The following is a 25,544-nucleotide window of genomic DNA, read 5'->3' on the forward strand; positions in this document are numbered from 1 at the left end:
ATTATGTCTTTTATTAATATAATATTATATAACTCATCTCCAACTTGAGATTTTAAGTTTTATTAGGCTTGGTAGAAAACTTACTTATGGATAGTATGTTCCCCATAGTACCTGTGCAAAGCCCAACAGACACTGTCTAAGTATCAAAATATGGTTTAGGAGTTAGTATATTTAGAGCCATGGTTCTGGCTCTGTCCTCTTACTCGCTGTGTAATTTGGGGCAAGTACTTAACCTTTAGTTATCTGATCTTTAAACATAGGTATAAAACTTCAGTAAAGTAGTTGTGGTAAGATATTATAATATTCCTAACACATTATGCCTTATGCATAGAAGGTACTCAGTACATATTAATTCCACTCTTCTTTCCATTCTAATTGGCTGACTTCATCTGGAGCAAATCTTCTACCTTTTCCTCTTCTTTCCATCTTTCCTCTGTTCCTTTCCTTTTCTTGTTCTTTCTGTTCCTCTGTGGGTATCTGCAAATTGCAATTTGGATAGTCTGAGGATGAGAGAAGACAACTAAAACCTTCTCTCTCCTTTCAACTCCTATGGAAGTTGAGTTTCCCATAGTCATTCTAAACTTGTTGTATGTTAGCTTGTGATATGTTTTCATGTGATTACATTCAACTAAATTAGGATAGTCCTGGAAAAGAGGCCAGAGGGGCTACTGAGCTTCTTAAACTCCACTTGTTAGCCTGTAGGAGGCACTCAGTGGATGTTTGATGATACGGATTAATGGAGGGAAACCTTTCAGATTCTTTAACTAGTAAGCTGTACTACCAACTGCCTGCTGAGATATTCCCATACAGGCAGAGATTGATCATTGGAAAAAGATTTAGGATTTTACATTCTGTAGGGTTTGCAGTATTCTATATTGTGCAAGATATGAATTAGAGCAGTTGGTCTAGATATCATACAGATTACTACTTACAGTGTGAAAATGGTCCTGACAGGGTACAGATTCTGTTAACGTTTGGCATGCACACCCCACTGCGGAATGTGCTGCTCCTGCCATCTCAGCACTTTGTTCTGTTCTGACTGCTGGGAAGCCTTCATTTGTACAGCACACGACATGAGGTCAGTTGGATCTCACTTCACACACATGTAATTTATATGATCCAGGCTCTTCTGTGACAAGTAGTAGTAAGTGCTCGGTGCCAACTTGATTATAAACAAAGACATGGGCAGTGAAATAACTTGATAGCACTTGGATTTAAGGTTGTGACTGAGCTGATTCAGTGTGTGCTTATACAGATGGTCCCTGATTTAGGGTGGTTCAATTTATGTTTTTTACAGTGGTGCAAAAGTGATACACATTCAGCAGAAACTTTGCTTTGAATTTTGATCTTTTCTCTTGCTAGCAGTGTGTGGTGCTGGGTGGTGGCAGTGAGCCGCAGCCCCCAGCCATGCTCTTACGAGGGTCAGCGATCAATACTGTAGCACGGGTGTCCAAACTTTTGGCATCTCTCAGCCACACTGGAAGAAGAAGAGTTGTCTTGGGCCACACATTAAATACATTGTGACATGTAATCACAAAAAAATCTCATCATGTTTTAAGTAAATTTATGATTTTGTGTCGGGCTGCATTTTAGGTTGGACGCCCCTGCTGCAGTGCACTCATTGTCATGTTAGGTGATTTGCTCAACTGTAGTCTAATGTAAGTGTTCTCAGCATGTTTAAAGTCGGCTAGGCTAAGTTACATGTTTGGTAAATAAGCATATTGAATGCATTTTCAACTTAATGATAATTTCAACTTATGATAGGTTTACCATAAGTTGAGCATCTTACAATTTTTATAGGTTATCAGAAATGAAAACACAGAAGATTGTGGTAGAGACGTTTTAGATCTCAGTTTGAAAACACTCGCGTAAATGTCTAATTGAATAGTATATAAGACCATTAAGTTTTTGACTTTTATGCTGTGAGTAGATACTTAAAAAAAATTTATACTAAATGGCTTCTGTGATTATTCTTTGAGCTAAGAAATTGAGCTTGGTTATCAAATTGGAATTTCATTGCTACTGTATTGTAATTTGATATTTCTTCACTTTAATGTTTCCTCACTATCTATTAGCTTTTTATCTCAAGCCCCTAGAGAGCAAGGCCATGATGCCTTGTATAAGAATATGGCTGAGGGAGTGGGGCAGCTGGTAGAAACCTTACCAGAAATGCCATTGAATCTGTGGATAAGACATCATTATCCATGAAGGAGATGTGGTGGAATGCAGACTTGAAACCATTATCAAGGCTGAAAAAACAATGGAGCTGTTTTGAAATCTCTCTTCAAAATTAGATACTTCATTATGATTACAGAATTCTCAAACTTTTGTTATAGACAATCACAGATTAGTATTTACTGTGCAATTTTGGAGACTAGCTGAGAAATTAGTCTTTAATTAAGACCTTGATTCTACCCTCTTTTCTATAATGGCTATATGTATAATTGGGTAACTAAGATAGCAGAATTTTTTAGTATTTTTCTTGAATGTTAAGCTACTTTACTGAAGGTTAGCTTTTTGAATATGTAATTCAATTTTTCAATATATAAAGCTCTGTTTACTATCATTGTAATGTTTTCTCTAGCCTCAATTAGATTTTTTTTTTTAAGATTTTATTTATTTTTAGAGAAAGGAAGGGAGGGAGAAAGAGAAGGAGAGAAACATTGATTGGTTGCCTCTCGCATGTCCCCAGCTGGGGACCTGGCCTGCAACCCAGGCATGTGCCCTGACTGGGGATCTAACCATTTGCAGGCTGGTGCTCAATCCACTGAGCCACACCAGCCAGGGCTAGATTTTATTTTTGTGTCAGGTAGAAAAATAGATGTGTTTTGTTTTTCTCCCTTGAGGCTCTTTGTGTCCCAAAGGAAATGACTGCAATATAGCTGTGTCACCTCTCCCACAGGTAAAGGGTTTGGAGAAGTAGCCAGTTACTTGGGTTTCCTGTAACAAAAGACAATTCTACTAAGGGCTGTTACTGACATTGTTGTTATCACTGAGGGTAGTTGAATTTCTGGCCCCTACGTTGGGACTTAGAAGCCTAGGCTTCATTTTTTAAATTAATTCTATTTTATTAGTAGTGGACCATCTATCTCAAACTCTTGGGAAACAACTAAATAGGTGGTACAGTTTTATAGAAGCTAAAGGCTATCATTCTTTTAACTGTCAGAAATTTAACTGTGTGTTTTTATGGAAATCTTTTAAGAACTTACATATTTTCCTGCCTTCTCTTTATAAAAATAGTTAACAATTTTAAATAGTGCATACTCAAATCAGAACATATAGAGAATATGTTTCAGAAAAGTTATTGATTTGGTAAATGTCCAGCACTTCATGTGTTCCATGCACTATAATAGTTGTAAAGGATATAATTGTGAATAAATGGCATATTATCCTTGCCTTTACAGAGCTTGCGCTAGTACAAAGAATAAAGATCATAACGAAGACTAAATTTCTTAAAGACTGCTAATGACATGTTAAACTAAAAATTCTAAAAATTGTTGAACTATGAGGAAGTATGTAAAATAAAAGCAACACTTTCCCACACCCTGTCACTAATGTGACGTTAGAGGGCATAAAAGCCAGAGCATTTAAAATGAAGAGTAATTACTTAATACAAAGCCAGTTCACCCATATTATGGCAAGGAGCTGTGTACTTCCAACCAAATTTGTCAACTCGTGTTATTAATGAAATCTATAAGTTGTTTCAGAAGAAAGCTAAGTGACTAATGCAGATTTTACCTGTAAAAATTGGGGCAACAGAAACTATCTAATGTGATTTTTAAAATTGAGTGGCACTGAAAAGTTCATAAAGAAAAACATCAGCCTTCTGCCTGTCCACTTTCTTTGTCCTGCTTGCTAGGCTAGCCATTTTCATCCCTTTTAGCTGTTTATGCTGCTGTTTTTATAGCATAGTACCTGGTGTTTCATTCATTCACCAGACACCTTTGCTAAGGACACAGTGGTAAATGAGGTAGTACTATGTACTGCCATAGCCATTGTGGGACGTTCATTCCTTACCCAAAACAAATATTTCTCTATGTTTGATAAAGTGTTGAGAATTACGCATAATTTACAAACTTTTGGAACATGATCATAAGATAGACTGCTTCTACCATATGCCAAGTGGTGTATTTATTCCATGTGGCCAAAGTTTCTACCTGAAAACTTCTTGGCTGACTTCAGTTTTGAGACTTCTGGTTGCTGGTCAGACAAAATGGTGGAGCTACATCTCCTGCTTCCAAGAGTTGTCTTTTAATGTTACCTGCTTCAGTCATTTGGCCTGAATTGCTATGCAAATTACTAGGGAAACTGATTTTTTTAAATAAATTTTTTCTTCTTTTTTCCTTCTATTTGTATCAAAAGTATCTGTGATCTATGTCTGAGATGATATCAGAGTGAATGTGATTTTAGGTAAACATTAGTGGACTCTAGCAGAAATAATATTCTTTAAAGTAGTACATGAATTGTGTATAAAGTATTCTTTTCATCTTTAAAGCCTATTTTTCACTCAGTAGACTTCTTGCCCTTTTAAAAATCCCCTCACTCTGAACCTTAGTGTTTTTATTTTTAATTGTTTGATATAAAACAATCTGCACCTGGTATGATGCAATCAGAGGGAAATTTAGAGGGTTTTGTTTTTCTTGTATTTGTTTTTAATATTTTCTAGTTTTATTGAGAAATAATTGACATATATCACTGCATAAGTTTAAGGTGGGTGTACAGAATGATTTTTTTTTTTACTTGTTAATCACTAGAGGCTGTTCTTTATCTTGGGGAAAAAGGTACCAATTTAATTTAATCACTAAGTTAAGTAGTTCAGAAACAAGTATTGAAGGTCCTTTTGATACATGGGTACATAATCAGTTGTCATATATGGGTTTAAGGCATTGATAACTTAACCTTCTTCTGTAGCAACTTATAAATGTTTTTAAAAAGAGTTGAGTTGCCAAATTTGCTTAGAAGTACTACAGTTTGGGGGGATAAATTGGGTCATGTTGCCTTGTGTTGTATAATTACTCTTCATTCTACATCTTTTATGCACACTAACTTTATAGTAGGATTAGGAAAGTGAGAACTATATATCTATAACAAATACTTTTCTCTAGTATGAAACTGTGGACTGTAGCTATGACCTCTTTAAATATATATGCAATTGATGAAAACCCCGTATTATTATTAAGTTACTGTCATAAATCTTATTTTTAATTGCTATTACCCCAATCTTAACACTTAAGCCTGTCAATAAAACCTATTGATAATTGGGCCCACTAAGTTTTTACTACAACTTAACTATTCACGTTAAACTGTCAAAAATGGTAGTGCATTAGATTTTGAAACATCTACCGACCCATGATGATGGGAGATTTGGAGAACACTTTAACAAAACAACACTTGGGAATACATTGTTAAATACAAAGTCCTTGATGACCCCATAGGTGTTTCTGTCTAGTTAGGGAGATAAGACATAAGCACAAAAAAAGAACTGGTAAGCAAGAATTATATATAAACAAGTATTATGTCTCTTATATAAGGGTCAAACAGTACAGCACATAGACAGAATTAGAGATATAGGCTTTTCCCCTGGGCCTGGAGAACTGTTTAGTCAGCTAACACTGAATTAAGTCCTTTGGCCTGCTCAGGCACAAAATTAACTGCTAGAAAAGCAGATAATAAAGGAAATTTAAAAGGGTATCATTGGAAGTTGTTAGACATTGACCTTGACCATCTGGCAAAATTAATATATTTTTTCTATATCACTGTTTATAATTTGATATTTATCACAGAATTGTTTATTTTTAGAATCTATTCCCATATGAAATCCATTATTGAACACCTAATATATGCCAGGCATTTGGCTAAAGACTCAGGATATGATATTTAACAAAATCAGATATGTAGATCCTTGCCTCATTAAGCTTACAGTCTAGCGGTGAACATAAACATCAAAGAATACTGCAAATAATCTGATTTAAAAGTGGGCATTAGATCTGAATAGACATTTTTCCAAAGAAGGCATATAGATAGCCAACAGGTACAGGAAAAGATGCTCAACATCATTAATGATCTGGGAAATGCAAATCAAAACCACAGTGAGATATTACTTCATACTTGTTAGCATGGTTGAAATTATGAAAAAGATAAGAAATAACAAGTGTTGGTGAGGATGTAGCGAAAAGGGAAACCTTGTGTACTGCTGTGCAACCATTATGGAAAACAGTATGGCAGTTCCTAAAAACATTAAATAGAGAACTATCATGTGATCCAGTAATTCCACTTCTGGGTATTTATCTGAAGAAAATGAAAACTCCCATTCAAAAAGATTTATGTACCCCCATGTTCATTGCAGCATGAACATTTAGGACTATTTACAATAGCCAAGATATGGAAGCAATCTAAGTGTCTCTTGATGGATGAACGGGTAAAGGAATTGTAGTGCATTGTGTGCGCTCACACACACACAGTAGAATGTTATTCAGCCATAAAACGGATGAAATCTTGTCATCTGAGACAACATGGATGGACCTGGAGGGCATCATGCTAAGTGAAACAAGTCAGACAAAGACAAAGACCATGTGATCTCTATGTGGAATCTAAATTAAAAATAAAACAAGCTCATAAATACAGAAAACAGATTGGTGGTTGCAAGAAGTGGAGAGTGGGGGGTATAGGAGAAATGTGTGAACTGTTTTTTTTTTAATTTTAAATAAATTGAACAAAAACTTTTAAAGAATAATGCAAATAGAAAGCAGAGCAGTGGTGGGAGGTACTGACTGCTGAAGGGCACAGGGAAGTTTTGTGGTGCTGGGAGTGTTCTGTGTCTTACTGGATGGTTACATGTATGCATACATTTATCAAAATATATTGAACTGTGCATTTAAAATGGATGCATTCTTTTTATGCAAGGTCAAATTCAATGAAGTTCATTAAAAAGAATAACTCATATGCAAACTAGCTGTGATGAGTTTCATATAAGAGAGTTGCATGGACTGTGAGAACATAAAAGGAAGAATTCATATAGGCAGGGAGATGTTGATAAGTAGAAATAAAATGAGTGAAGGTTGGGGATTGGTGTCAAGGGGATAGTGTAAAAGACAGGAATAAAAGCATGGCCTAGGCCTTGAGGTGGAAGGTGCATGGCAAATTGAGGAAGCTTGAAAAAGGTCATTGTGTGGAGTGCAGAAACCAGGGAGTGGAAGGTACAAGATGGAGCTAGTGGGTAGGTAGGGCTAAACCTTGCAGGCCTTTGTAGACTGAGCTGTATCCTAAGCCCAATGAAAAGCAGTTGAAGTTCTTTAATTTGGGGTGGTGGTGATGAGGGTATAATGAAATTGGTTTTAGAAACCAGTTACTGTGACTATAATGTTGAGAATGAATTGGAGGAGTTAGGGTAGATTCAGGAAGACTTTACTAAGATTATTGCAGTGGTGATGGAGACATGTGGACAGAATTGAGAATGTATTTAGGAGGTAAAAATGACAACTTGGTGATGGATTGTGAAATGAGGAAGGTGTTAGGGACTGCTAGGTTTATGGTCTGCATAATAGAGTGTATAGTAGTGGTTTTCATCTGATATAGGGGTCTCTGGAAGAGGACCAGACTTTTGAGGAGTGAATTTGAGATGAAGGAATTGCCTTTGGTTTTGGACATTTTTTTTTTTTATCCTCATCTGAGGACATTTTTTCATTGCTTTTGAGAGGCAGGAAGGGAGAGAGTGATAGACACAGGAGGAAGCAGGGAGGGATGGAGGGGAGGGGCGGGGCAGGGACATCGATGGTCGCCTTCTTGTATGCACCCTGACCAGGATCTAACAGCAACCTGGTCATGTGGCCTGAGGGGGGAATTGAACCTTGACTTTTCCGTCTGTGGGATGATGCTACAACCAACTGAGCCAGACTGGCCAAGGCTGATATTAGACATTCTGAAAACAATTACAAAAAACAAACTGAAGGGATCTTTAACAGTGCAGCAAGCATTTACTGAGCCTTTTGTGTGCAGTTTGCACTATGCTAGTTGTTGTAGAGGGTAGCAGTACAGCACAAAAGTTTATTAGACACCTAGGAGTTACATATATATATATAAACAGCTGTGAGGAAAAATAGTAAGAACAGCAAAAGATTGTCCTCAGATCAGTAAGTTACTCATTTATGCCTGTGATTTCCTGCGTTTTGGAGGAATGATTCTCTCTGTCAAGGTCTTCTAAGTCTGAATTTTTTATCTAATTCAAGACTATGACTTTTGGATTCCTGAAGCATGTTCACAAGCCACCTACATTCCTTATGGAGCTGTGGCATAACAGCAGGCCCACGGTGTTTCCCTGGATTTTTAAATAAAACGGGCACCATGCTTTTGTTTATTGACATAGTGTCTCCACTTCCCCTCACTGCCTCCTCCTCTTCAGCACTTCCCCGGCACTCGAAACAAACAGCTTTCCGGAAGTAAGCAAAACAGTTTATCAACATGAAACTGGGCTCTACAGCTGACAAAATATTTGGCGATGTTAACCTAGAAGCCGATGGGTGTAAAGCGCATTTAAGTCCGTGAGGAGGCCCTTCCTTACTCCCCACTCTAGGAATCGCAGGACGGAAGGCCGGAAAGCCTGGCTGAGTTCTCTCGGGCGCTGACCCCACTTTCCTGGGGGCGGCAGCCGCTGGTCCGCGGCCCGGTGAGGCCGAACCCCTGCCCGAACCCCTGCCCGGTGGGGTCTGGGTGGGACCGGAGAACTAGAAAGCCCGCTGTGCACCCACAAGCTGCAGACTGCTCCGTCCCCTGGTGGCCTGCTCTCTCCCGCCTCTCCTCCCCAAAATCAATCGTCAGCCTCTCACCTCCTACAGCAGGTGACCCGTGGCCAATCGCCAGGGGTCTCTTTGCCAGGAGCCTATAGGCCCAGCCAATCGGTGCGGCCCCTAGGCCGGGGAGGGGCCGGCTGAACTGGGGTAAGGGTAAGGGGGTGTCCCGGGGACCAGCTGAACCTGGCAGGACTGTCTGCGCTGCTGCCCGGAGGTCTTCGTGGGGGGAGGAAAAGGGGTGCTCGGAAGCGGCCCCCGGCTCCCTCCCCTGGAGGCACAGAGGGCGGGGGCCTTGGCGAATGGCTTTCTTGCCGGCCAGTTTCGGAGTGAGTAGACCCCACGGGTCTGGGAGAGGGGCCGGCCCCCACCCTGAGTACCTGGGGCCGTGGGCGCGAATGTTTTCTCCCCACCTCCTTTCCGGCTCCCTCTGGGGTGAGTACGACGATGTGGCCGTCCAGGCCCTCTCATCCCCGGGAGCTCTGCTCACTTCCCCTGCGAGGATGAGTTGGAGGCTGAGGCTAGGGCCCTCCTGTTCCACCCAGAGGTCATTAGCCACCAAACCAGATTGGAGACAATCTCTTCCTCTTTTTCGGTTCATTTTTGTGTAGCTCTGTTTTCCTTTCGAAAGCTGTTGCAAGATATTATTTATTTTAAACACAAAGTTAAGCTTTCTCTTAATGTGAAAGCTTAATATTGTCCAGTTGCCCATTGAGAGTCTTCAGTTTCGGGCCAAACATTTTCTGTTGTTGTTGTTTTTTTTTTTTTGGCACTGTGTTCTTGCCTGGCTCTGTTTTTTTGTGTGTGTAATAATTATGGGTGTTGTTATTTGTGAATATGTGTATGGGGAGGGAGGTGGTTTTAGGCTTTTTGGGTATCTTGTGCAAAAATATCTAAAACTTTGGAGTAGTTTTATGGGGCTCATGAAAACTAAAAGGAAAGATTCAGCTTTTCAGCACAGCTCAGTTATAGAAAGTTGAGTAATGAATAGACTAGGAAGCACATTTGAGTCATACATTTTTTGCAGCATATTGAAATTTTTGTTATGGAAGAGTAAGAAATTTACTGAACTTTTTGCTAATTTGAAGTAACATTTGGTTTTACTTGTTGATTAAACTGTTTACTTTCAGCTCTGTAGGAAATTAAAAACAATCAAGTAATTATTTCTCCTAGTTTCAGTGGAGAAGCTGGGAGGGATCTTATAATAGTAGTTGCAGTTTTAAGAGTTTCTGTAGTGAGCTTTAAATTGGAAATCCTCATCCGTTACCTGTGAATCATCTCTCAGTACATTGCCTGTATTGAACTGAGTAGGTGATAAAGCCCTTTAATGAATAGTGTTAACATCTCTCATTTACCTGCACTTAAATTTTTTAAAACTTTTACTTTTTGAGCAGCCAAGCAATAGACAACTGGATGAAATCACCATATTACCTTTCCTAGCACAAGGAAGACATAAACCACTAAAACATCAGATTTTTGGTCTGAGGGCTTAAATGGGAAATAAGAGATAACTAACAGAGGAGGCGGGATCTGTTTCCAGACTGAACTGAGTTTGGCTTTCATTGAGATAACATAGCAGAGGCTGTGGTCACATTCATTTTGATACTTCTGAAGTTCTAGATGGTATTTTTCTTTTACATGTGAAAACATTGTGTGTGGTAGTAATCTAACTGCTTAACCATCCACAATTGATAAGAAGATGAGCAGAGAATTTAGTTCAGTGTAAATTTCATTGAACCAAAAAAGTGTTTTGTAATATGAATATATTCTGCTGATTGGAAAATTTAGGCAGTTTCCTGGTTTGTAGTTTATTGCTTGAGAAAGAGGATATCAGGCTTTTATTCCAAAAAGGAAATTCTAGAATTTCCCCAGGGGCATGTCAAGTTCTATCAATATCTAAACTTTATAGTGTAGAGTGATAACTGATGTTTATGGGGATTCTGTAGAAGATGACAATTTTTATGATTACTGTAATATACTTAGCTTGAAATTACATTCAGGAAGATTTTTCAGGAGAGGTTTAAACAAATATTACTTTTGAAGAACTAGTTTTAAGTGAAATATAACTAAGCCAAGCATCTCTTCCTAAAAGTTCCACCACATGCAGGCCATTTATAGCTCTTTTCCATCTCTTTGGTTTTCCATGTCCATCACCAGGTTCTATTAAATTTGCCTTAGTAATATAATATCTCTTGGATTTGGTCTCCTTTTCCCCACATGATAATGCTTTATTTCAGGCCCTCATCATCCCTTACCCAGACTTGGCAAAACATTTCCTTACTTAAACTTTTGCCAAGCCTTCTAACTAGTCTCTCAGTCACTAGACTCTCCACACTCTATCCAAAAATCAGATCCTGCTGGATCACTCTTGTGCTTAACAATCTGTTTGGGGTTCCCCTTGCCAAAGTCCAGCTCTGTGGCATGTCCTTCAAGGCTCTTAACAACCTGCTCCTAATTTTTCTCACTCGAGTCTAGGCTTAGCTGCAAGTGCTCCACCCAGTGTGTCTACTCTAGCACTGTGAACTGTTCATCATTTAGAGCATGTCATAGCTTTTCACAGCTTTTTGTCCTTTCACAGCCTTTCCCTCCTGCTTACAATTAATTATAATTGCTCGGGAATCTATCAAGTGATAAATCTCGTTCTTCCTTTAACACACAGCGTGTGCATTACTTTTTCTCTGTTTTTCTTCAGGCAAAGTGAGTTAGAATTGGACCTTTGTGTGTACAGTGACACTTGTTCATATCTGTATTACAGCCTTCACTAGGTTTCACTGCACATTTTCTGTTCACTTACCTGAGTCTTGTGTTAGACCCCAGTCTCCTAGAGGTCAGAGGTCCTTACTCCTCTTTGTGTCCCCACAGCCTTTGTCCTTAGTCCAGTGCTCAGCACATAGTAGGTGCTCAAACGAATGCTTTTTAAATGATCAAAATATGTAATTTAACTGTTTCCTAAGTGTGCAAACCATTGACTCAGTTGTATTATAATAAAGTTTATTCCAGTGAGTGAGAAATGTTTTCTAAGTCACCAGGCTCCCTGATTGCTGCCACACTTGAGAGACAGGATTGGAGAAAATGTCAGAAACTAGGTTGTAAATGGTGAGTTGATTCAAAGACAAGCAGCTCACCCCTCCCCCATACCTTCCCCTCCCAGTTTGTATTGACCTCCAATGCAGCTGAAAGAGTGCCAGCGCAGATGGGTTCCATGAGAGTATCATAGGTAAAAGAGCTTGTTGCTGGCTAGAGAAGTCAGGGAGACTGCTTGGAAGTGGTGCAACCTGAGCTCACTCCAGAAGATTAGGTAATGATTAATTATATTAGCTATTATCTGTATTGTCCTTAAAGATGTCCTTTGAAGGTGGTGATAGTACCTGGCACACAAGAGCTATTCAGTGAATGTTTGTATAATGAAGGAATACTAGTGGTTGCTCTGTGTCTGTGTGTCTGTGTGAAGGAAGGGGACGGAGCGAGGGAGAGATGGAGACCCAGACCTGCCTTTCCACATTGGAGCTCATTTATTTCTGGAGACATGATTAAGAACTTTACTTCTTTGCTCCATTGACTGAACAGCTTATTTTGTTTTTTTTCCTAAATGTGCCACTTGAAACAAGTTACTCTGCTTACTCAGTTGTTTCTTTGCATTCTCTGAATTCGAGTGTTTTAAAATCTGGTTTCATTACATCTCTCTCACTCAGTTTCAAGGTTACACTAAATGATAAGAGTTTACGTGTGTGTGTGTGTGTTTAATCCTTGCCCGAGGATATGTTTATTCCTTTTAGAGAAGGGGGAGGGGGGAGAGAAAGAGAGAGAGAAACAAACATGGATGTGAGGGAGAAGTATTGAATGGTTGCCTTCCCTCCTACAAGCAACCTGGCCCAGGACGGAACACCCAATCTAGGTATGTGCCCTGACCAGGAATTGAGCCAGCACGACCTTTTAGTGTACAGGACAGTGCACCAACCACCTGACCCACTCAGCCAGGGCTGCTTGTGTTTTAACATTCTCTGCCATACCAGGGAGGACTTGGAACCTGTAAATTCTTATTATCTTTATTTAAATGAAATTAACTTTTTAAAAAAGTAAGGACCCCAAGTTTTTCCAGTATGGTGAGGTATTTCCACACCTGGTGAACATGGAGATACTGGCTTCAGAGAATTCTAAAACTGGAAGGGATCTTGGAGTTTTAGTTCAACCTCTGCCTATTTTTGTAGTGGAAGAAACAGTCTCAGAGAATCCAAGTGACTTGCTCATGGTTACACAGTTAGAGACTAGAACAACTAGAACTAGAGCCCTGTGGTTCTTGCTTTTATTATTTCTCGAGAGAACCAAGGTGCTGCTCTGGTCCTTCTATCCATCCGTGGCTTACCTTACTCCCCAAACCCCAGCAATTTTTCCAGGTTAGCCACTAATTTTGGTTTCCTTTTAGATTCAACATCTAGCTCTAAAAATATTTTATAGTTCTCTCAGAGAGTATTATTCCTCCTTTGGCATCCCACTTTCCAGCCTCTCTTTGTTCTTGTTCTGGCCCTGAGTCTGGGAGTTTGCCTTTTCAGTTATTCTCCATTTTCTTGAAGATTCATTCTCTGCCTTTCTTGGCTCTCAGCTTCAGGAGGCTGACTTTGCAGCAGGTGCCGCCTGCCATCCTTAGTTCTCTGGCTTCTGGCTAGGGTGAGCTGATGGGAGGCAGCAACAGAGGATGGAAGGAAGAAAAGAGAAGTTGTTGGAGGGTATTTTATCTTGCTCCTTCTCTGATTTGGTGCTTTCCTCTCAGTAGCCACTATTTCCTACAACTAGAGTATCCTTTGAGTAGCTACTCCTGTGATTCATCCTGGTAACGTCTCCTTCCTTGTTTCTTCAGCTTGAGGTGGTGAAGGCTTCCCTGCCTTTTCTAATTCCAGGGTACTTCAGCATCCCTGGTTAGTGTCCTTATCCCTGCCCTGGAGTCAGTGCAGAGGTGTTCAGACATCCCATCTGATCATGCTGTCCCAGCAGGGCCCACTGCTGTAATACTGCACTTCCCCATTGCACCTCTGTCCAATCCTGCACTCTGATCAAACATTGCCTCTGTGAGACCTTACTCACCGGCCTTAACTTTCTCCTTGGTATCTCTTAGTACCTTTCTCATAACACTTATTTCACCATGCTTGATTCAGTTATTTGTAGACAGATGTTGATCTCCTCTAATAGATTTGAAACTTCCCAGGGGAGGGTCTATATCTATTTCACCTTGGCACCCCCAAGTCATCCAGAAGGCGCCACAGTCATAAGAGAGTCCCAAGGAGTAAGTCGTTACTGTAATGCTGACCTCTAAGCCCAGAGTAACACGTGTAAGACGGCGCTGGGGAGACGACTTGGCAGGAGACAGTGAGTCCTCGAAGGGCGATGTTAGTTGCCGTTGCTGGGTCTTGCTTCTTGTATGGTCTGCATAGAACAGTGTCTTTCCTCCTATTCAATTTCTCATTTCTTTTTGTAAAAACTTTTAATTAGCCTTAAAAAATGCAGCATCCATAGTTATCAAATAAATTCTTTATAATAACTGAGTTATTTGCAGTTTGTTCATGAATACTCTGATTTTTGATCTGTAAGAACTTCTTGACTTTACTTTTTATGTTTAAATGCCAACAAATACATTTCCAAATTTCTTATTTCACTCATTTATAAAAATTTTTACTGAGTACTTACAACAAGCCCAGCACTAGCCAGGGGGATACAGTAGAGAACCAAACACAGTCCTGTCCGCATGGGCCTGTGTTCTAGCTGTATTTCTGACCACCTTGGTAGAGTTCTGACAGTTAAAGAAAATCAGGGGTAATGTTGGGTTACATTTGAAACAGCTTTAGCAAGAACTGAACCTGCTTCCTTCTGTTTGATATTTACTGGCAGCTAAACTCAGATATATAAAAACTGTTTTGGCATATATACTTTTTAACCAATAAATGCCAAACCAATTGTAGAATTTATTCTTTTTATTTCATGATTATTGTTTTTGCTTTATTTGGTTGGTTTGTGTGGGATAAAAGCCTTTTAGAACCTTAAGTGTCTATTGGTCTGACTAGTTTACCATTTAGCTCCCTTGGGTGTTAGTTTTCTATGAGATGTTTTTTATACAGAGAGCTCCAGTTTTGTTAGAGGAATATGTGAGGTTTTATTTTTGAAAATATACTACAATCAAATTTTTCAACAGTGATTATGCTGTGAGAATTCTGCAGTTATTCCCAATTGTAACTACTAAAATCACTCAGTTTAAGGATTTGTGTTTTTAATGTGAATTGCTTCTAGTTATTCATAGAGCAGCTTTTAAGGAAACTTACCTAAAACTTTTGTTGATGGTAGATCTCTAGAAAATACTGAGACGTTTTGCTCTTCAAAATACAGTTAGACTGAATGATAGGCAGTGATCTGAGGTTGGAGAGGGGAAGAGTGTATTTTTTTCCATCTCATACTGGTAAGCCTCTCAGAACTTGTAAATCCTGGAATGATTTAATCTGTGACTTTTAAGAAAGTTATTGCTGGTAGCCTAATCAACTAAAGTATGATAAGAAAAGCTTTGGGTGCCAATATCACGTGGTCGACACTGCTTTGTTGGGAATGATGTAGTAGGTATTTTTGTTTTCTATAGATTTGCTTTCTTAAATGTCGCGATCTTGTTATAAGTGAGGACATGGGGAAAATATTAAGGTATTCTGCTCTGTTGTACTGGCTATTTTTCTTGGCATTTATTCTAGTACTGTAGTGACTGCTAGTTCTAAGTGCATTTTTGCTAGTTTGTACTTTATCTGTGAAGAATGTTATAAATTTATTATGCTACATTTTACTTTGCTTGGAAAGGTGACTGAGCAGCATCAGCATGGCTGAATTGACTGTCTTAAGATATTTTAGCATTTTGCAGATAATGTTAAAAGTAATGCCAATGACTTTGCAAGCTAAAAGTTATAATTTTTTAAAAAAAATTTATCTTTACAGTTCTATTTTTCACATAAAACTTGTGAATTTAAACTAAATAAATGCATACTTGTAAGAACTCTGACAACATGGAAGTATAAAGTAAAAAAACTAAAAAGGCCCCCGTCTCAAATGCCCCCTTTCCCTCCACCCCTACTTCCCAGGGATGATACATACATTTCATGTGTTTTATTTCAGGCTGTGTGTGTGTGTATAAAATAGTTTTAAAAAATGTGACTTTTGTATTACTCCTGTCTCCACTTATCTAGCATAAGGTAAGCAATCAGTTAATACTGACTTGAATTCTGGTGTCTGTTTTATTTCCATAGTTTGCTTTCTGCTTTCAGAGCCTGGAAACTCATGTTTAATTTTAAATAATTTGCTGCATTCTGAAACCTCTTAAACAACTTATTTGCTTTCCAGACATTTATCTCTCTAAAATGCTAGTTACATCCTTTATAGAGAGGGATATCATATAATAACTTGGTCAAAAGGGGACACTTTTGAAAATACGGAGGTTGCTAATAATTTTGCTAAGACAATAGGCATAAACAGTGACTATTTTAAACAAACTAGGATCTATTTATAAATTTCAAGTTTTTGTTTTATGTAGTTTTGACAATAACTTTTTAAAAAGATTTTATTTACTTATTACTAGAGAGAGGGGAAGGGAGGGAGAGAGGGAGAGAAATGCCAATGTGTGGTTGCCTCTCATGTGCCCCCCACTGAGGGCCGGCCGCAACCCAGGTGTGTGCCCCCACTGGGAATCGAATTGGCGAACCCTGTTCACAGGCTGGTGCTCAATCCTCTGCGCCACACTAGCCAGGGCAACAATAACTTTTTATATGGCTTTATTAAATAAATTGGGATAGGCTTTTTGGAAGGACAAGCTATCAATGATTTAAATAGAGGAAAATGGTATTAATTCCATACTTTCTTTGTGCAGTTGTTTGAGTAACGAAATCATTTTATGACATCAATATTAGTGTTTTATTCTGTAAGTCAAAGGGTTACTGAACAGTGTTGGTCTTAGGTGAAGAGATCATAAAGAATAAGCTGTTGTGCTGAAAGTTTTGATTGATGTTTGTGAATTTTGGCACTGGTGTCAGTAACTGATTCCTGTTTGACAAAGCAGTTCTTTTTGTCCCAACTATATGAGCAATTTAGATTTGTTTTGTAGTATTTTTTAAACAGAAACTTAATGTTATGCATGTTAATTATTATATATAATGCATAAACTATTTTCTTTGTAAATTTAAAGATAAAAGTGATTCTACTTTTCATAGAACTAATGTATTTTCAAGAATCAGATTATTTTATTGAAAAGAGTGTTTCATAATATTGTTTGATTCTTTGTTACAAGGTAGTAATTCAGTGCAATTTACCTTTTGTGATTCAGGCATAGTACCCAACACTTTTCCAAATATCTTATATGGAATTATTTTTTTGATTTGTTGTCCAGAACTTTATTCTATCACTTGTTTTGTCTGTTGCTCATACCTTTTTGATTACTATAACCTTCTTCAGAGTTCAACTTACTGTCTGGTTTTTGTTTTTTGTTTTTGAAGGAATGTTAAATAAATACAATTTATACTTTATCCTTTTCTTGATTATAGATCTCTATTAAAACCGCATGTGTTTTATGGTATTATTTAGCTATTAGTTCATTTTATTTTTATCCATCAAATCTTCATTGAGTTCCTTCTATATGTTAGGCACTACTTTAAGGCCCGGGATGCAGTGGTGAATCTTGGTTATTTCCGATTCCAAATTATGAAGAGGAAGCAGAACACCTACTATTGCATTACTTTACACATATTCTTTTATTTCATCTTTCCAACAACCTTCAGTGGTTATTATACTCATCGCTGGTCAGGAAGGGGAGGTGGAGAAAGTAACTTGGTCAGACTAAACTATACAGGTAATGGATTAGGAAGCTGCAGATTCAGGATTTAAAATTAGATGGGTTTGACTTTAAAGCTTATGCTTATTTTCATGATATCAAGCTCTTTGGGGCAGTTTTTAGATTACATGTGTTTTAGTGTTCTTATGCTATGAATTCTTTCCAAATATCATTGTAGTTTAATAGAAAAGTGAATGGACTCAAAATCCAAGTACTCGGTTGAAATCCCAATTAAAAAAAAATCCTAGCTAGTTGATTTAGGTAATCACTTGTAAAATAGAGTTACTACCTATCTACTTGACTGTCTTCCTTGCTGTGTTGTAATGAAATGAGAAAACTTGTACAGGCATATAGCAGAGAACCTAATACCTAGGAAAATTACATATTATGCATCCATAGTGAATCCAGGACTATGGAAAAAAACCCTTAATTTTTAGGGCATTCTTGGGGTACCTAGCAGTTGTTGGTAAAAAAGCTATAGCCACCATGTACATAAAAAAATAATCTATTAATTTGGAGCTTTAGATTATCAGGAAATGGATTTAAATGGAAAACATCTTCCCGAAGTTTCAGTGTAGGAGTTTTGATAATAGGCTCAATTTTATGGACAGTTTTGAATTGATCATCTTAACTCCAAATGGATCAGTAGTTGGATATTATTTAGGATTAAAAATGAGGAGAAATTCTTACCCTTAGAACTGCTCTATACCTCTGACACCTGTTCTCCCCTTAGCTGAAGTGGCTAAACCACAGAGACAACGGGGATTATATGAATGCTCCAGATTTTCAGTAATCCAAGAAAATTACAGATTAGTATACCCCACATGAAATCATGGTCTCATTACTAATTCTGGTTTCCTAATGTACCTTTTTTCATCATTAAGCCAACTTTTAAATCATTTGGTAAGAAGACAAAGTGGTGTCTTTTCTCAAAAAACTTAATTTGCTAGCAAATTTTAAGGAACAGAAAAGCCATTATTATGTTTGGCATTCTTTTTTATTTTTTAGCTTGCCATTTGCTGTTCATGTACCTACTTTTTCTCGTATAGTTACAGATTTTCCTCTTATTATTCCTTTACTTAATTATTGATGTCAGACTCGCAGCAGATTCACAGCATGGTAACTTTCTATTCTCTTTTTTCCTTACTTTATGGAAGATCAGTACCACACTTGCTTTTTTCCAGTCTTCTGGTATCTCTCCAGTTCTTGAATTTTCAAAAATAATTGTAAGTGATTCAATTGTAAGTATGCCCTATACTTCTTCATTGGATGAAAGTGTATCTGTGGTGCATGTCATCTCAAATTGCTAATTGTGAATATAAGCTTTCCAAATACTTTCATATTTTAATCAAAATGACATTTCTGCAAAGTCTTCATTATTTTAATTGGAAGGTGTATGCTTTGCTAATTTTTAGCAATCTAATTTTGTCTGGATTCATGCCATTTGATTTTCATAGGAGACTTTTTTTTTTTGGTGTTTTTCCATCGTCAAAGTTTTAAGCTGTTCTCTTTTACAGTTCTACTACTGATAATTTATTGTTGTTTTTCTGAATTTTTCTGTGAAACTTACATGGAATAGGGTCTCTATTTCTAATGTGTTTTCCTTTTCTTTTTTTGCAACATATTTTTATTGAATAACAGTTTTGTCTTGTATAAGAGAAGGCACTGAATATAAATAGTGTACTTAGTCCTTAGTTTTTGCCATGGAATAAGATTTGGAATGAAAATAATTACTCATTCGTGAGTTTCTTTTTACAATGTTGTTATTGAGCCATAGCCCTTCCTGTTGTACTATTCTCACTTCCTTAAATGACCTGTAAGTTTCTTGTTTCCTGATTCCGATCTCAGAAGACCTTAAACCACCTTTTTCACCTTTACCTCCACTCTTCATTTCTCCCCCCCCCCCCCCATCAGCAGGAAGCACTTTAAAAGTTTCTACTCCCTCTCTCAGAAATTGCCTCCTGTCCTGTTTTAGTTTGACGAAGTCTCTCAGAAGCAGCTACAATTCATAGGTACTTCAGATAGTTTTAAGGATATCCCTTGTAATACTCTCCTTTTTAATGGGGGTGATATATTCAGTGATGTGTATGTGTAAAGTATAAATAGTGCTTGATGTTCCAATTCAAATCATTAATAGGATTCATTTAATTTTGCCTATATCGTTAGCTTTGAAGTGTCTTCTTAGAAAAGTGATGCTATTCAACGTAAGTATTAGAAAGATAGGGAGGACTTATATACAGTTTTGAGTCTGAATATTATTTTTGATGTCCCCCTTAAATTGAGCCAGATGTGTCTCTCTGTGTATATTTTTAGTTTTATTTTTTCAACATACTTTATTTTGTGTATATTTTAAAACTTGAGTACATAGATCCTGATATAAAATCATGTTACTCCTCTTGACTTTATATATGTATTTTAGATTTCTTTTTTTAGCAAAACACTCTTGAAAACTAGAGACTATTTTGGTTTAGAGTATTTGTCACATAAGTAAAATTTTTAATATACATTTCTTATTGTATGGTTAGATTTAAGTTTAATTTCCTTCATGGTTCTCATTTAACTTCTTTTACATCACAGGCATCATTTCATTATTACATCATTTCAAATGATTACAATCATTACAAATGATTACATCATTTCCTTTCTCTATACTAGTTGTATTTAATTTAAACTTTGAATGAATTCAGACAGAAATCATCAGGTTAGAACTATGGCTCATCAGTAGGATAGATTGGGGAACAGCAGCCTCTTGGGTTCTGGGTGCCCAAGATGCTACAAAACCACACCAGTTACTACTGAAGGACGCCAAAGAGAAGGACTGGAAGATGTGAAGAAGTGCACGAGGGAGCAGAAAAGGAGGAAGGAGAAAGAGCAGAAAGGACTACATTCTGTCTTTATAATCTGCTTTAAAACAAAACTCCATTTAAAAAGATATGAATAAGTGTAGTGCCTTGTATTATATATGTTGAATGGAAAGAGGAAAAGTTGTGACTTTAGGGAATTTTTATGAAAAAGTTTGGTGGGAGGTAATAAGTTCCTTGTCTTGTTTAGGTATTCAAACAAAGATTAGATGACTTTCAAAGATATAAAAGTAACTTTCATGAGTGTGGGAGCTGGATTAGTAGCTTTAATTCCATGTACTGTTAGTTACAATATATATTGAAAACATGTGTTTCTTCTATGGCATTATTCTAGATATGAGAAAACTAATTATTATCAATTGCTTGTCCATGTTATTGATAAATTTGTGTATGTTATTTTATTGATTGCAGATGGGCAACTATATATGTAGATTTTAGGCACACTGAAGATTTATGAATTACTGTACAAAGGAGTTTAGGCCAGTTCTGGGAGTTTAGGCCAGTTCTGGAATGTTGAAATGAACCTCCTACTATACATTACATAAAGAAAGATCATTTGCTGAGGAGGTCTTTGACTTGGGTGTTGTGCCATGTGGAGTTGATTCCGTGGGCACAGGAGTGTGATGGAAGAGTCTAGAGGTGGGTCTGAGAGAAGAGCCAAGGTGAGGTCATGGGATTCAGAGGGTTATTTTTGAAAAATTAACTTCAGGCGGGCTTCAGACCTCAGTAATTTAAATCTCATTTGTTTCTGTGTATTGACTATAGTTTTTTAGTGGATATTTGTTCAAAAGAGTATGTTAATTAAATTTTTGCAGTGATAGTTCTAAGTGGATTTAAAAGAGGAAAAATTCTTAGGCATCACTTCTTTCTCTCTTTAAGATGCTTCATGTTTTATTCATTTTGAATGTGCCATAGACCTTTTTAATGTTTAGCAAGAGCAATGTATGTAGATGATTTTAACTGGGTTTTATGATTAAATTATTGATAATGATGTTATATTGCTCTATGAAACAAAACAAAACAACAAGCCAAGCAGTCCTAATTATTTTTGGGGGGGGTACAGTAATGTGGAAATAAATTACTCCTTTCTTAGAACAATACTGTAGTATCTCTGAAATATGATGGATTTATCTTCCTTTCCACATGTGTTACTATATACTACACTTTGTAAATGTTTCTAATAAGAAGCGTTTGAGTTATCTTTTACAATGAAGATATTTAGCCACAATTTTATAGATATATCTAGATTTTACATACATTATTATTTTTTTCCTTAAACTTTACTTTTATACATGACATCTTTCATTAGGAAGAGGTTTTTTAATATTCATTTCAAGTGGTTTCTCTACATGTATAAAAAATGTAGGCATGTATGTCAAAAATATAAGCAGTTTTATTGTCTTTGAATTTGAAAAAAAATGCAGTACAAGTTGATTAAAAATTTACGTTTTTAATTATTTGATTCAGAATTTAAATTTTAGTTTAGGAAGAGCAACAACAGTAACAGCAGTAATTGATAGTGTTGGTTACTGTGTAGGTCCTTAGTAGAGGCATTGGCCACTCCATTGGTACTAGGTGGAGGAGAACCTGTGTTTGGCAGGTAAGAAAACAGCAGCTTAGAGACACCGTATCTTATTAGTGGCTGAGCTGCAATGAGAAACCAGGTTTGCCACGCATTGTTTCCATAATACTACACCAGTTCAATCTGGTGTTTGAGATAATGGCTGTGAAAGTGCCTTAGTCATGGTAAAAGGTAAAGTGTTAAGCAAAGATGAGGAATTAGTGTAATAAAAAGTGAACTCTGACCTCAGTTTACTAAAATGGGGAATGTGAAAATGATCAGCAGTAGTACTGGCCAAAGGCAGGGGAGAGGTGACAAGTGAAAGTCAAATGTCCTGCTTTTAAACCACTGTGTTTCCCCCATTTAGTGCAGAGTTCTGTGGCTGGGTTGGATTGTGGCACCAGTGGCCCCCGAGCCTTATTTCCCAGTTTAACTGCGTGACATCTGGGCATGCATACATGGCAAGCTGGTGGTCTTGTTCATTCTCCAAGTGTTGTGTCTTTTATACCAGGATTGATGTGTTTTTCAGTCAGAGGCGATTAAGAACTCAAAAGTTTCCTTTGAATAGTGTTAAAACACAGGAATCCCATGCTCTCGGAACTTCAAATTTTTCATGTACAAAAAAGTAGGACATACAAATGTCACACTGTTAAACTGAGAAATAAGTGGGCCCTCTAAATAAATAAACATTTACACCATGTCCAGAGTGTAGTGTTTATGCCAAGGGTGAAAGTGAGTAGGGAACTTGATTAAGACAGAAGTAGTGCCACTTTCACTTAGAGAGGGCCCTCTTCTTTAGAAGTAAGAATTTTGAGGTTATGATTTTTTTTCTTTTTTAACAAGGGAGGAGGAGAAAAACATCAGCTAATGAGGTGGGTTAGGGAACTAGAGAACTGAATAGTGAGAATATGAAGTTAATGTTAAAGGACCAGAGAGATGGACAGAAGAAAAAGTAGGGGAAAATAGGAGGTAGTCTAAGTTTTTTTGTATATGTTCCTTCTGAATTATTGTTGCTCTGCAGGTGACTGGAAGCCATTATGGGGCTTTTGGGTGAAAAGAAAGTGATTCTGAAGGGCAGGGTGCATCCTATTTGAGCTCCAGCACATGTTCGTGAACGACAAGGGAACAGTGCTTGAAGTTCCTGTGGGAGGTTGCTGTACCACTCTCCTTGGAGAATTTAGATAATTTAAACAGACCTATTATTTATGTAAAAGTGTTATTTTTTTATTTTAAAAATGGAAATGCCATGTATGAATGATGAAGTATCTTTTATGCTATTAAACACTGCTTTGGTACTGCTAGATTTATTGCCAGTTTTCTTTTTCTCTAGGGTTTGGATTCAGGATTTGTTCCTAGTGTTCAGGACTTTGACAAGAAGCTTACAGAGGCTGATGCTTACCTTCAAATCTTGATAGAACAATTAAAGGTATGACATTAGTTTATATATTGAATTGATATAAGGTAGCAAATGTTACTGAGCTTGATTTTGAGTAGAAACAGCTATTTGTTTGATATTAATTTATAACCCTGATGTGGCTTCTCAGGAATTTTTAAAGCTGAGATTTGTTAAAAGATCTCGGTGACTTAATTCAAAGAGCTTTATCTCTAATCTAATAATATTGGTAAATAGTGTATGTGTATAATGCATTTTTTTGGTAATTACAAAGGTAAATATCTAGACATAATTAGAAGAAAATAAGACAATGAGTTCACATTCTGTTTAAAAATTCTGTTGAACTGGTCAGTTTTAAGTGGCTCTATATTTAAGGCCTTGCTTTTTCCATCTGGGGACTCAGGGATTGGGAGAGGTGATCCTCTACTTCCTTTATCATTACTGAAATTGTCTCCTTCAGTTCCTACTTTAAATTAATTACAGCTAAAGGCCCTGGGAAGAAAAAGGAGTGTTGATAAACTGGGATGACAAAGTAGGGAAAACTTAGTTGATTTTTTGTTTGTTTGTTTCTCGTTTTTTTAATTCTCAGGAGGATATGTTCATTGAATTTTTGGAGAGGGGGAGAGAAAGGGAAGGAGAGAGGGAGGGAAAGAGAGAGGGGGAGAGAGGAAGAGAGAGACATCAATGTGAAAGGGAAACATTGATGATCGTTTGCCTCCTGTACACGGTTGCCTCCCCTACACACCTTGACTAGGGATCAAACTCACAACCTAGGCATATGCCCTGACCAGGAATTGAACTAGCCACATTTTGGTGCACAGGGTGATGTGCCAACCAACAGAACCACCTGGCCAGGGCAAAACTTAGGTTTGAGTTGAATTTTAAGTTCTTAAAAGTCATGTGTTTTGCTTGTGAATCTACCAGTATAATTGATCCTGACCATTTACAGTAATTGAGTAGAATTTAATTTGATATAATGCCTTGAAAAATGTATATATTATCTTGAAAATACATATAAATTACCACTGGAAGAAATGTGTATAAGAACTAAACTTTGCTTTTCTATGTTTAGTAAATATAGACAATGTAGGAAAGCGGCCTGATTCTATAATCATTTGTTTTAATCCTGTAGCTTTTTGATGACAAACTTCAAAACTGCAAAGATGATGAACAGAGAAAGGTAACTTTCATAATCATGATTTTGACTTAAAAGTTTTTAAATCCAAGAGCCTTTTGGGAAAATAACAGAAGGACCTCAGTGTTTTTGTCTCTGTTGACCTAATGTGATATTATTGCCATATAGACTTTAAGGGGAGTTTTTCTGGTGAATTTTTGTCATGGTTTCATAATTAAACAAAAGAGCAATGTACAAAATTATAATATGACATCCTTTTTGTAAGTACCACTTCTGTAGGAGTTAGTTCTTTCCTCTTCAGGTGTCATATGTTGAAGGTAGAAAGCTACTCAATTTATACATGGTCACCTCAAATAATGATAAACCAACCCGTAAGAATTTTCATAATAAACAAGAAGCCACACATGAAGAAACAAAACAAGGGTTGCTTTAATTCTAGTTCTGCTACTGCCCTCCACCTTTTGCATTTCTGACAGCTAGTTTGTACTTTGAATACTGTGTTCTTTTCTTTTAAAGTATGCTTTATTGATTATGCTATTATAGCTGTCCTAGTATTTTGTCTCCCCTTTATCCCCCTCCGCCTGGTACCGCCATTCTCTCCAGCATCTCCCCACTGCCCTTAGTTCATGTCCATGGGTCATACATATAAGTTCTTTGGCTTCTTCATTTCTTATACTATTCTTCACCTCTCCCCTGTCTATTTTGTACCTACCATTTATGCTACCTATTCCCTGTACCTTTTCCCCCATTCTCCCCCTCCCCACTGATAACCTTCCATATGATCTCCATTTCTGTGATCCTGCTCCTGTTTGTTTTTTTTTAATTTACATTTTTCCTCTCCTTGACTAAATTTCCTAATGCAGCTTTATTTATTTTTTCCATCTCTGTTGACTATACAATCTTGCATTTGGCTCTTTTACATGTGGTTATAGTGGTAACTCATGTTTAGCTCACCTTCCATTCTGTTTT

At 37.3% G+C, this 25,544-nt stretch overlaps 1 protein-coding gene and 1 long non-coding RNA gene across 2 annotated transcripts in view; one reads left to right on the top strand and one right to left on the bottom strand.

Moving 5' to 3' along the window:
- OSBPL9 (oxysterol binding protein like 9) overlaps positions 1-25,544 on the top strand; it is a 132,638-nt gene that overhangs the window by 66,688 nt on the left and 40,406 nt on the right. Inside the window, 3 exon segments of the mRNA XM_036026071.1 lie at positions 18,783-18,851; positions 23,378-23,473; positions 24,573-24,620. Of these exon segments, the coding sequence (XP_035881964.1) occupies positions 18,783-18,851; positions 23,378-23,473; positions 24,573-24,620 (213 nt within the window).
- On the bottom strand, positions 1,445-13,031 carry LOC118500626. Its single transcript, XR_004903200.1, has 3 exons — positions 12,244-13,031; positions 8,382-8,387; positions 1,445-1,455 (listed from the first exon to the last, which is right to left on the bottom strand). It is a non-coding gene; the product is annotated as an uncharacterized LOC118500626 (long non-coding RNA).

Source organism: Phyllostomus discolor, chromosome 5, assembly GCF_004126475.2.
Source record: "Phyllostomus discolor isolate MPI-MPIP mPhyDis1 chromosome 5, mPhyDis1.pri.v3, whole genome shotgun sequence".
Lineage (NCBI taxonomy): Eukaryota > Metazoa > Chordata > Mammalia > Chiroptera > Phyllostomidae > Phyllostomus > Phyllostomus discolor.